We start from the raw sequence: 13,057 nt of genomic DNA, 5'->3' as shown, positions 1-13,057 counted from the left end.
GTAAAATATGTGGAATAATTCTAATGAACTGGCAGTTGGGCCATGCATTTAAATAAAAAGCATTTTCAAAGCAATGATCATTTAAAACAACTTAATTAAAATTAAAGAATTTTAAAATAGATTTTATAATGCACTTGTTAATCTCTTAGTTGAATCATATTGTATTTTATTCTGTCTAATTGATTTTTAGCAATTTACTAATGCCATTATCTTTCCCTTAATTACAGATCAAACCAAGTGAAAAAAAAAAAGTATTCATAATTTAAGGTTCTTAACAGCCAAAGAAATATGAATGGGACATATTAGCAAATGTTTTTAATGTCTGATATTTGTAAGAGGACGGAGTGCATACCTCTAATGGGCAGGTGTCTTAGTGAACTCTCCTGAGGGAGATGCCTTTTTATTTCTCAGAACATAGTCTTTTAGACTCTGCGTTCATACTGATCCTTCTACTTTAAAAATAATGTGAAAACATTGGTGCAAACTGTGAAGTCAGTCAGTCTAAGGGCTTTTATGAGTCTATATAGGCACCTCAGTATCACTCAAGAAAGAATTCTGTTTTTTTAATTAAACATTTAATCTACGTGGAACTGTAATAAGCATTTTATTTTTGTTTCCGCTACAAATTTGAATTTTCATGGTCTTTATGTTGTTTTATAGCACATTTGCTGAACCTAAAACCTAGAATTAGGTTCCCAACCATGTACAGAATGTTATTTTATTTTATTTTTTACTATTTTAAATTGCTTTTATCTTGAAATGATCTCAAGCAAGAATCTAGCAGTCCTGTTAAGTCAATAGTGGACATGTCTTGTCAGTGTCCTGGGTCACTGGGATTGTGGGAGCAGCCTTAGAAACGTATCATGCAAACATAATTCTGCAAAAAGCCCAAAGCTCAGGTTTTCTCAACTCAGTATGGGTCATTTGTATTCTTTGAGAATGTACATTATATGCTGTGTTAAGTGGTGTGTTAAAGTAGTTTTGTGTGCACAACAGTGGCAAAATCAATACTTTAATTAGGCAAATAATGCGGAGTTTCCATGCATATGTACATGTAATGTAAATATTTTTTAAAAGCATGGAAGCACAAAGCTCCCAGCCCTGAGTTCTGCCTGCGGCCGCGGTGCCGGCAGAGCCGGGCCGTTCGGGCGCCGCAGCTGTGTGTGGCGGCGTCGCTGCGGCGGTTGGGGTTTCCAGGCCCCGGAAGGGCCGTGCCGTGCTCGGAGCGTTGCCGCGGGATCGCGGGGCAGGGTTACGCTGGCGGCGCCTCGCTCCGCGCGCTCGGGCCACGTCCGCGCGGTTACGGCGAGCCGCGCCGTGCGCTCCGCGTTCCTGTGCACCCGTCCGTGCAGGAGCCGCGTCGCGGGAGCGCCGCGTCCCGGCGGGGCGCTGGGCCCGTGTCCGGCTCCTTCTCCAGGCCTCCTGCGTCGCCCATGGAGCGGCTCTCGCGCCGCGTGTGGGGACTGGTGCGCGCGGAGCGGGAAATCGCAGCCCGTCCTCACGAGCAGCCTGCCTGCTACGTCATATTCAGTCTCTGATGGTTTTTAAATTGAGAGGGAAAAAGCTGTTGTGATAATGTCACTAAACACTGCAGAACATATTTCCATATAAAAATCTACCTAGATAGGAAATTCCAGTTAATAATAATTTGGAGAAAAATCTGTAGTAAAGCTTGAGTGTATTAACTATTAAGGGTTTAATTTGAGCTCTGGGGGAAATGATCTATCTAGATAAGGACAGTAAAAATGATGAGGTTTCGGGCAGGTTCTACAGATGACTTTTCCCTCCTTTTCAAGAATAATTGAGTCCTTTTAATGATAAGGCTTGCTTGGTTTCTTTGAATGGTCTGCATGTAATGAATTGTAACTTCAACTATGGAAATGTTTTGACAGAAAATACGTCAGTCGGCTCGTAAACTCTTTCTAGCATCGGCCTGGACTGTTTGCTCGTTGCGGGCAGCGCGCGGCGTCACTGCCCCGCTCACGTCGCAGCGCCGGCCCCGCCGGCCTTGTTGCCTCCAGCCTTTCCTGCAGGACGAGGGAGCATCGTTACCCAGAACGTCCTCCCCGGCCGCGGGAGCCGCGGTCCAGCTGCGGCAGCACCTGCGTGGATCGTCCCCGCGCCCGGGGCCGCGCGGTGCCTGCGCCGGGGAACGCAGAGCCTCTGCTTTGGTCTAATTAGAGGGATGATTTGTGAAACGTTGGCTATTTATTTAATTAATCACCGGCACAAAGCTATAAAACCCATATTTTAAAAATCCCTGTTAGTTTGCCATGTGGTTAATAGATTGTGGCACATTAAAAAGTGACATGGTGATGTATTAAAAATGTTCCACCTAAGGTTGGCTAATGTCCTCAAGGAACTTAAGCTGTCTGTTTTATGCAACAGCAGCTAAGGATTAGAGCCTCAGACCTGTTTAAGGATTGAATATTTGTAAAAACATTTATCTCTTGAATAGCATCTGTTCATTAAAATATCTCATGGCGTATTTCTTGACATACAAGTAATGGTTATGGCACAGTTACAAGTTTTGTTGCATTTTGTTATTGCAAAAAATACTCTCTTTCTCAGTATTAGATTGTAATGTTTATTACTAAGTAAAATGTGAATAATTCTTCCAAAGTAGGCCATTCCTGTTCTTCAGGATGTGGAAACTAAGGTTAGTTCCATAAAACAAATGCCTTTTTGCTGCAGCTGTAGCAATTGTGTTTTGATAGATCTGAACTTATGTTTTCATTCTTCAGCAGAACTGTTGGAACTGACTAGATAAGAGCGTAATGGCCCTGTGGGCTCGGTCCCGGCTCGGCCGCGAGGAAGTTCAGCCGTCGCGGAGGGGCTGGCGCCGCGCGGGGCAGCGACAGGGGTGGCCAGGCTCCACGAGGCCGCGCAGCGAGGCCCGGCCTCCCGAGGGACTGCGGCCCCCTCCGTTTCCGAAGGCTGTGCCAGGAAGTAACCCTAAGGGAGAGCATAGTCATGGCATTTTAGGTAAAATACTTTTACGTTGTCAGTGAATTGTAGAGATGAATGCTTGTTACTGTGATTGAAATGTGCAGTTATAAGAATTCTGTTTGTTACTCCTTGCTCAGAATTACGCGGTTTTATTAATTGTGGGAGTAAGTACCAAGAAGGAGCAGGCCCTAATTTTGGACATTTGTTCACAGATGTAAATGGTGTTTTTTAGCTGCATATAAAAATTTGCTCAGGTGGAAGCTTGGAAGGAAGCTGTCCAGCTCTGGAGGTTATGTTTCTCAGCTGTGTGTTGTATAATTAACTGGTACATTAGGAGGGGGGCTAGAATTATACATGAGTATGTTAATGCAGCCTGGAGCTGATGTTGTAGTGATCATTGCAATGCAGATAAAGCATTTCTCATAACCGCTGCTGCCTACTGGAGCCTTTGAAACATCTGGACCTTTAATTGAAAAATAGTGTGGTGCTGTACAAAGCAGACATGCTAAGTGAAGTCAACAATTCAGAATCAAAAAATAATCGTGTGTTATTTACCTCGTAGTTAAATATTTATACTTTGTTATGCTTTGTATAGCAGGAAATTACTGGGTTAAATTTTTATGAACAGTGACAACATGAATAAGATAAATTAAGCATTTAATGGTGTTAATGGCATCTCTGTGATGTGCTAGCTCTGCAGCTCGCGCGGCGCCGGGGTCCCTGGGCCGCTCCGCTCCTGCCCTGATGCACGGCCGGGGCGTTTTCAATAAATGACTTAAGAATAGGGAAGTTGATGGTAAGGCTTACAGCAATGAAATGTATCGCCCCGGCGTAACCAGGTGGTGCAAGAAACGTCCCTCTTCCGCCGTGTCGGCGTGCTGGGCCGCGGGGGACGGAGCGTCGTTCCCGTGGATATCCGTGGATGCGCCGCCGAAGAGGCGTTTGCTCCAGCCCTGTCCCAATGCGGCGGCCGACGCGAACGGAGACGTGGCACAGCTCTCCATGGCGCGAGGTGTCAACCGCTCACCCTCGTGCTTCATAGAACAGCCCTCCTGTGCACTCGCCCCCTCCAAAGCGGGTTTCTTTAGAGGTGCTTCGCCTGCTTCATTTCCAATTATTTTAAATGAAGAAAAAATTACTCTTAAAATACAGCTTTGTTTTTAAAAGTGCAGGCAGCGGGAAGTGGTGGTTCTCACGAGCTTCTTGGAAAAGCGTCCTTTGTTGCCATAAACATTCTGCTCCATTTGGTTAGAACTTTTGTTTGTGTTGGAAATCTCTTAGCTCAGTGCTTACATTTTTTCCCTTTAATGTATTTTCTATATATTGTTTAAATACATTTTTGAGTGAGTAACATTGAGGATGTGATGGCTGCGTCTCATAGTAAAACTAAATACCTGTCACCTAAACCAAAAACATTTCACTTAGTTTAAAAGTGAGAAGAGATTTTGCATTTGGAAAGGGATAAACATTTGTTTCCATTGTGTATAATGTTTAACATGGTTTTCTGGGAGGTGAGTCAATGACTTGAATTAATTATAATTACTGGAGAGACATATACTGATTGAGCAAATAAAGTAGTAAGCTCATTTGTGCCAAGACCATCTAATTAAATGGTAACTTTGGATAAGCTGGATGTGCATGAAAGATTAATTTTAAGAGGTTTTTATGGCTCTCACTAAATAATGATTCTCTAAAATCTTTGCATTATATCATCAGAGCATCTAATCTTAAAGTGATATAACACTTGGTCACAGAACTCTATTGTACAGGAAGATGCAGTAAGTTATTATTGTTGAAAATTAATCATATTTTTCTCTAGGAAATGTTTATGGACTTTATTTTAATTTTCTGCTGCAGTGTGCAGTAAAACAACTCAGCTGCGAGGAGCACACACGGACGTGGTGTTCTCAGTGACTATTTCATTAGCTTCCCGTCACCCAGGTGCGTTAGAACAACGTGTAGAAGTTGTCCTTGCAGGCAAAGCCATACCACGTTTCCTGTGTGATCTAGGAGAGAATTAAGGCCACACTATAACCTTTTCAAGGAATACGTCACACGGGGTTGGAGAGAGGTATGCATTCTTTAGTGGCTTTGAACAGAAGTTGATATTAAATGAACAAGACATCTTGTATTCAAAGAATGTAAAGAGTATCTATTTCTTATTTTTAGATTTAACGGGCTACATCTAAAGCATGTTGAATTTATTATAGAACAAAAAAGGGGGGTAATCAAAAATGGTATGAAGCCAATGAAAACACAGTGTCTGTGTTTATTTTAGACAACTTGGGATATTGGGGTATGTGGATTCAAACACCAATAGTTCTAGATAGCAAATTATTATTTTAGGTGACATTTGTTTATTAATTGAAATAACTTTCCTAAGCTTGATCACTGTTACTTTCATTTTAATTACAGGAGTGCAAAAATATAAATTGAATTTCTTAATTCGTAATAAGAAAGAGAAAATGTGTTTGTGCATTCATCAGATAGGACTTTTCTAGCAGTAACAAAAAAGAGCTGTAACATCCGCCTATTTTATATAACATTGCAGTTATACAGTTCTTATATAAAAACAAAGATGTGCGAGCTACTGGAAATTCTGAAGGTAGGTGGGTAGGAGCTGCTTCCGAGGTGGAAAACGCAGGAATGTGAAGGGGCCGGGTGCTTCCCGCGTGCGCTTCCCAGGACGTCGTGTCCCTGTGAGGAATCCCAGTGCCCTCTGTGGGATGATGAGGTGTCATTCTTGCTTTGCATGGAATGAAAATATCCTAGAAATAGCAAATTGAAATTTTCATAAGAGCAGACCATATGAAAATGCTAGGTACCTTAAGAGAATCTATTAATAACGATATTAAGGGAATTTTGTTTGATCTATTGCATATGTTGTGTGTGTATCCAGTTTCTCACTTTCTTAAAGGATTGGTGGAATATAACATATGCAACAATAAAAGCTTAATGGAATCAGATTTGTGATTTCCTAGAAAATTAACGAGATATTTTGTCAATTTTATTCCAGACTTCATTTGTCAGAAAATACAGTGTCCACTGACAAGCTAAAAGAATTTTTTGACAAATTAGCAATGCCACAGGTGACAGATCAGGAAAATGTTAATTTAACAGCCCCTTTATGCTTCCCAGATTTATTGGAGGCTATTAACGAAACTCCAAATGGTAAGGCCCCTGGCCCTGAATAGATTTTCCATTGAATTTTATACAGGATCTATTAATAAAGTTTGATGCTGCCTTTTTGAATATAGGTAATTGTACTTTATCTTCTGGGTCTGCTCAACACTTGCTGCCAGAATGTCATTTCTAGTTGGGGGGAAAAGTAATTAGGCTTACAGCAGGGTCTGGAATCTGGTTCTGAATGATTCCTCCTAAACAAGGGGCCGTAAGGAAACCGCAAAATCCGCAAGTTCTGACTAGTTAAATCCAGTGTGGCTAGATCTTTGACTCGCGGCCACCGAGACGAATAATTGGATCCCTTCTATTGAGTCCTTCCACCTCCAAACCCTTACCTAATAGGCTTTGAAAAGGTAAGTAATTGAGCTCTGTGGGACTTCTTGCACAATTAATATTTTGCAGGTTCAGACTCAGAATATGGATTCGTTCAGGCCTGTAGACAGGTACCTGATGGCTTGGATTTCTAATGCTTGTGCAGAACAAATGCCATCAATTTGCAATAAACATAGTGGAGATTTCCCCAAACCTCTTTGACTTAGTGATTGATCTGCCTAATGCTTGACCCGGGTGTTTATAGGGCTTGCTAATTTTTCTTGCCTAACGTGACGGTGCAGCGCGTGTGTAAGCGCGGACGGGAGTTTGCAGCGGCGCGCGGAGCCCGTGGTGTTCCCGCTGCGCGGGGCCCTCCTCGCCGCGCCGCGCTGTGCCGCGCTCACCGCGCCGGCTGCCGCAGCGGGGCGCCCAGGCGGGTCCCAGCGGCCTGTGCGTGTCCCCTGTTCTGTGGGATGCGGCAGCCCACAATCCCACCTTACAGGTCTTTATGCTGCTGTGTGTTTTAGGTGGTGTTTAGGTCTTTGTCACCAGAATGCCAAATAGCGTTGCCTTTTTTGGCTTGTTTTTTTGTCTGTTTTTAATGCAGCATGTCCCAATAAAAAGCAGTATTAGTTAATACTTCTTGATTGTCTACGATATTTCGAAGCCGTTAAACGTGGGCTCAGTTGTGTGTGTGACTTTGCCTTGGCAAGCAAAGACCAAGCCTAAGGTTTGTTCACAACCCCGTCCCAAGCTCTGCGTGGGCCTGGCGCTCCCCTTGCCCTCTGCCTTGGCCGCCGTCCCCGCCGCGGCCCTCCCGCGCGTGCTGCTGCGCCGGCACCGTTTGAACCGCCTGCAGCTGCAAGAGCAAACCTCCCCAGAGCGGTTGCAGATACAGTAAACGGCATGAAAAGATGCCTACGTTAAATATTCAAACTCACTTCAGTTTTAGCTTCTGAATGAAATTCCCTTTGTAACACACTTTATGTTACCTTGATTGTGCTCGATCTTTTATGCTCGGTCTCTTTTTCTCAACAGGGTCATGTTGGTACAACTGCAACCAAAAAAATTGATGTCTACCTCCCCCTGCACACAAGCCAAGACAAACTGCAGCCTATGACAGTCGTGACGATGGCAAACGCCAAGGTGCATGACCTGATTGGACTAATATGCTGGCAATATACAAGTGAGGGACGGGAACCAAAGCTAAAGTAATGTGCTTTCTTTACTACCTCTCAATCTCTAACTTGCTCTTCTGTAGCCCTTTTGCATAATGAAATGGATTTCAGTATCAGTATTCTCATAGCTGAAGCTTACAGAAACTGCCCACACAGTTCCCCATGTTTCCTTCCAAGCGATATAAATGCACGTGTATCCCTTGCTCTTTCTGTTCAGCTGCTCAGTATTGCATGATAAGCGTGTGAAGCCATAGAGCTGTAAATGAACCCTAATTTCAAAACTCTCTGGGTGAAAATAATATAAATCTTTTGATGTCATGGAGACAACTTTTATTTTATGGCCCATCCATTTTCTTGTAGGATCCCTAACGACTGTAAGATCATGAATATGTCAAATGGAATTTAGAATCCATCCCTAATTCCCTTCTTTTGTTTGGGAAAAGGGTACCAAGATTCTGATTTTCGTTTGTCTGCATCATACCAGGTGCCTCCTGCAGATTCATAAAAATAGGAGTCACTGCACTGGGCGGCCGAGTGTCTTGGAAACAGTATTAGTGTTCTGAAAACAGTATTAGTGTTCTGATGAAACCCTTTACTAGATTTTAACTGTAATGTGAAAGATAAGTCCGTGAGAATTTTCTCATAGAACGTTAGCATTATTTACTTGCTTTCTGTTGTCATGCTGCTGACATGCTGATCTTGATTAATATACACATAGTAAAATATTTGTTTTTCTAAGAATTGACAGGTATAGGGACTAAAGGTATATTGTACTTTCCAGTTAATCATCCTGGGTATACCAGAATTAAATTAAAATATGCAAATAAGGATCTTGCAAATGAAATAAACACCGGTTTTGTTTAAAATTATGAAAAGATTGTATCCTTTAATTCAAAAAAATAGTTATGCTCTATTTTATAATTACTATGAGACTTTGACCTTAATCATTTAGACTTTTTGCAATAAAGAAAGATCAAAATCACTCTTGTCCTTTAGAAATTCTAGATTTCGGTAGGTCAGTGGTAATCTTTGGTAACTGCTACTTACCTCTTCACTGTGAAAAGTCTGCCCTTAATTTGGTGTGACTGAGTATTGGGTTGAGTCTCCCGGGGAGCTAGCAGTGCTTAGTGAAGGCCATTACTTTGTCTTGGTAGGTACTTCAGGCCTACTCATCTGAATAACTTTGCTTTTAAACATTATGTAAAATCCAAAGAAATACTTGCACTTTTTGCCCGGTCTTAGAACATGAAGACAGACATTAATATAGTTTATTACAGAGGTATTAATAATGGTTATTAGCTAATGACTAATGCAAAGAAAGGTTAACAGTTCTGACTGTGAGTCAGCCAGTTTTTCAGATTTTCTTTGTTCCTGGAATATTTGTGGAATGTCTTTTCTGCAGTCCTGGTTCGGTGGGCGCTGCCCTTGCAGCGTTTTCCAGCAGCGTTTGCGGACTCTGCGCGCTCCGGTTGCAAAGGAAGAACCTCCGAAGGGAAGGAGAGGTGCCGGAGCAGCCCCGTTCCCTCGGGATCCTGCCGGGGTGGTTTCCCCTTGGCACAGCACAGGGGGACGGTCGGGAAGGGGAGGCCCCGCTGCGCCTGGGCCTCCGCCGCGGCCTCCCCTCGTGGCGGAGGTGACGGCGCTGCCGCCGCCAGCCCCGCTCCCGCGGCCGCCTCGCGCTCCCCACGAAGCCGGGAGTCATTTCTGCAGCCGCGTTCCAGTCCCTCGCCACAGTGCAGAGAGTCGGAGAACTTCCCTCAATAGTACTGCAGAATTCCAAAATTTATGTGCAAACACTATGACCTTTCTGTTCGCCATCCATTTAGGCAAATTCACAGTTTACATTAATATTAATGCATCCTTATTATCTGTTTTATACAATAAATATCTTAAGTCTTGACAGTGTGCATATAGATCACCTGGACTAGCACTCTCAATAAAGCATAGTTGCAACCAAAGGTTTGTGAATTAATTGAGAAAATTGCAAATCAGGTAGTCAGTGAAATAATTCATTGTCACATCCAATCAATAAACTTTGTAAATCAACTCATTTAATTCAAAAAATGATCTATATAGATCAAGTAACCAATTAAACAATTAGCATACACTTTGCAATTAATTAATTTAAGCATCAATCATGCAATTAAAACTCCAAATTTAAACTGCAGAGTTTAGAAACATTCTGCCATGTGAACATTCAGGCTGTATTTCATGGCTCTGCCAAGTGGCTGAATGGTGGCAGATTTACAATAAGAAAGGAAACTTATTTGCAGCTAACAAATATTAACATTTGATATAGATTTTAATATTGGGAAAGCGTGATTAGTACTGTGTTTTGTAGTATGATAGAGGTATTTCCCGGTGGGTGTTAGTATGTGGAAAGAGGCTTAGATTTTGTTTTGCATCTTCTCCACACTCCTGTTTAAAACCCGCTGTTATTTCGTTCTGTTTGTTAACAGATGCTCATTTTTGACAGTTGGTGCTGTGCTGAACACTGGTTTTACTTTCCTTGTGGCTTGTCCCCTGCTCTGTGCTCTCTGCATCCGTGAGCGCTGCGCTGCCGGTGCAGGTTGGACGGGCTCGTGTCGCGTGGGAGGAACACGCAGACGCTGCCTGTTTGTCCTGAACTTCCACAAAGCGGGTGATGGCAACCGTGGTATAACCTGCTTTGGGAAGCCACGGAACTTCTGTAGACTTCGGTGTATTTTAATCACCAATCTGTCATTATTTTGCTTATAGTTCAGTTAATGATGAACTGAGGCTCCCGGCCTCGTTCCTAGGGGTTTTGTTTGTTTTCTGTTACCACATGGTTATGGTAACAAGATGTGTTGGGATTTGAATTTTGATACAAATATGTGTTATAAGTGGCTTTTGAGTGAATTATTTCTGTGACAAGTGCTTGCGTGTTTTCTCTCGCATTCAGCCAGATGATCGGCTGATGTTGATGTGCAGAGCAGAGTTTGTCTCTAGCTTCCCTCCCGAATAAATCTGCTTTTGTGTCGCAGTGACAACGTCAATGCCTACTGTCTCCATATTGCTGAGGATGACGGCGAGGTCGACACAGATTTTCCACCCTTGGATTCCAATGAGCCCATTCACAAGTTTGGCTTCAGCACTCTGGCACTGGTTGAAAAGTACTCGTCCCCGGGGCTGGCCGCGAAACAGTCGCTCTTTGTTCGCATGTGAGTACCGGTGCTGACTCTGTGTTTACCCAAACGCGTGTGTGTTCCCCCACACGCACTTCTCTGCATTTGAATTTCATAAAATTCAGGGACACGTGTACCATGAGGCTTTGCAGATGATGCTGCAGTATAAAATGCTTCATGAGGCAGGTAAGAAAATAAATGCTGCTGAAGGAGCTCAGAGGAGAGACTCTGTGAGTCTAAAGCTACAGAGCGGAAAGAGGAGGCTGTTGGGTAGGTCATTAATTCAGAAAAAATAAATTGTCACCTTCCTGCTATTAAGTATTGGAGCTTGTAATCTTCATTTTGATCCAGACATGATGCTTATTCATGAAAAATGTTTTGAATAGCAAATTAAATATGTTTGTAATGGCTGTAAGATGGTTAAAACTTCCAAAACATTGTTTCTGGATGAAGATAACTTTCCCAGAGACCTCTGCAGTAGCCATCAAGAACTGGTACTGAGAGTCATTTATTTGACTTTCGGGGAAAAACGTGTTAAAAAAAAAAAATGTGTGTATATGGTGTTTGGAGATCCCAAACATGAATCTTCTTTTTAAGGCTTTTAAACAGTGAATTTGTATTTAAAGACCAACTGAGAGCCTTGGTAATGGCAGGCTAAATCACCAGCCAGCTCTAAAGGCGCCGGTTGTCCCTGTTAGCGGCGCTGTCCTGCCCGAGGGCAGCAGGGACACGGCCCGGGGAGCGGGAGGGACCCGAGCCCCCCGGCACTGCCCGGCCTCGCGGCTCAGGACGAGTGTGGTGCATCCTCATCAACGCATTCGTATCCGTGGGTGCATACAGGGCTTAACCACCATCATTTTTGCTTGTGAGAGAAAGGTCTTTCAAACAAAAAATACTTAATGTTTGAATCTCTCAAGATGAAAATGCTAATTTAACTTTCCTGATTATTTTTGCAATTTTAATTGAATATTTTAGAACATAAAGGATTATTTACATTTCAGAATCATAGAGTTGCTTCCAGTTCTGAATAATCAGACATAAAAAGAGGTTTCTGACCTACTTAATTCATTTTGATATTCATTATTGTGGACTTTGTGCCTTAGAAACAGGTCTAAAGTGTCGTTCTGAAAGGGATTATCAGAACCCCCCATGTATTTCCCAGAGGCTCATTCACTCCTTTATGACCATCGTCATAAGGCCTAATGGTCACTGGGAAATCAAGTATCTCAACAAACTCCAGGTAATGGGAGGGAACGGCGTGGAGCGGTGCTGGCGGATGCCGCCGCGTGGAGGCTGGCGCAGGGGGAAGGGCCGCGCGGGCAGAGCGCGGGGTCCCTGCGCGTCGCTCCTTGCGCCGCGGGGCACGCGGGGCTCCCGCCTGCGGGCTTCCTCCAGGCACCGCGCCCGCCCTGAATCCCACTGGTAATTGATTTTTCACACAAACCATCCTTCAAATAGCATCTTGCTTTTTCTTTTTTTTTTTTATTTTTGTAAAGTACTGTAGCAAAATGTGAACAGATGCTTGTACATTTTAACAAGATTTATTTTCAGCTCCCTCCTTAATATTTACTAGTATCTCTTTAGCAGCCCTAAGGGTGACTGCACAAAATGTGCTCCCAATGTCTCTTCTTTTGTGCAGCCATGTCGGCCACCTTTCCAATTCCAGCCCTGATGCTACTGCTACAGAAATACCATGGCAAATTACTGCATGCTGCTTAGGCAGTTCAAGAGAAATGTGTAAGAGAGATGTAAATAGGATCATATAATACTTATTAGTAGATAAGTGCAAGTTATCTTTTGCTTTAAAATAATTCATGGTCTTGTGAGTTTAGTGTTTCGTATCCTAACCAGGCAGGCCCTGACGATTAGGAGAAAAGCATCACAGGTTGTGCTTTTCTGAAAAAGTTTGGGTTTTGGGTCCTTGTGTTAGTATGAAATTGTTTTTACTTCTTATGTAAATGGTTATTAATAAGTATTTACATTTAAATTGGATTTTTAGTGCAATTTAGTGCAATAATAGAAAAGTATTTGATCATCACCCGATCAAAAGATGGTTACTAGTGGGAGTTTAAGTGTATATGCAGTCTCATTTTTATAGGAATTGGTTTTAAATTCTACATCTTCCTTTTCTGTCATCCTAGTAGTGCATGTAATTGTGGTTTTATATCTTCCATCTCTTTTTTTTCCTCCTCGAGCTACAGTATTTCAGCTGCTGCTTTGTCAGGCTTGTGACTGGTGATGTTTATTAATCCTGCATCACTGTTGAAAAGCCGCAGCGCCTGCGGAGCT

General features: G+C 42.9%; 1 protein-coding gene across 2 annotated transcripts in view; it reads left to right on the top strand.

Annotated features, from left to right (window-relative positions):
- MAPKAP1 (MAPK associated protein 1) overlaps positions 1-13,057 on the top strand; it is a 67,482-nt gene that overhangs the window by 18,678 nt on the left and 35,747 nt on the right. For both annotated transcript variants that reach the window (XM_088525413.1, XM_088525412.1), the window contains exons 4-5: positions 7,483-7,655; positions 10,628-10,804. In XM_088525413.1, the coding sequence (XP_088381539.1) occupies positions 7,483-7,655; positions 10,628-10,804 (350 nt within the window). The remainder of the gene's footprint in view (positions 1-7,482; positions 7,656-10,627; positions 10,805-13,057) is intronic.

Source organism: Tinamus guttatus, unplaced genomic scaffold (assembly GCF_059628265.1).
Source record: "Tinamus guttatus ecotype Peru unplaced genomic scaffold, ASM5962826v1 Tinamus_guttatus_pri_ptg000226l, whole genome shotgun sequence".
NCBI classification, from domain to species: domain Eukaryota; kingdom Metazoa; phylum Chordata; class Aves; order Tinamiformes; family Tinamidae; genus Tinamus; species Tinamus guttatus.
The sequence above is the reverse complement of the archived record's forward strand: the minus strand, read 5'-3'. Positions and strand labels throughout refer to the sequence as shown.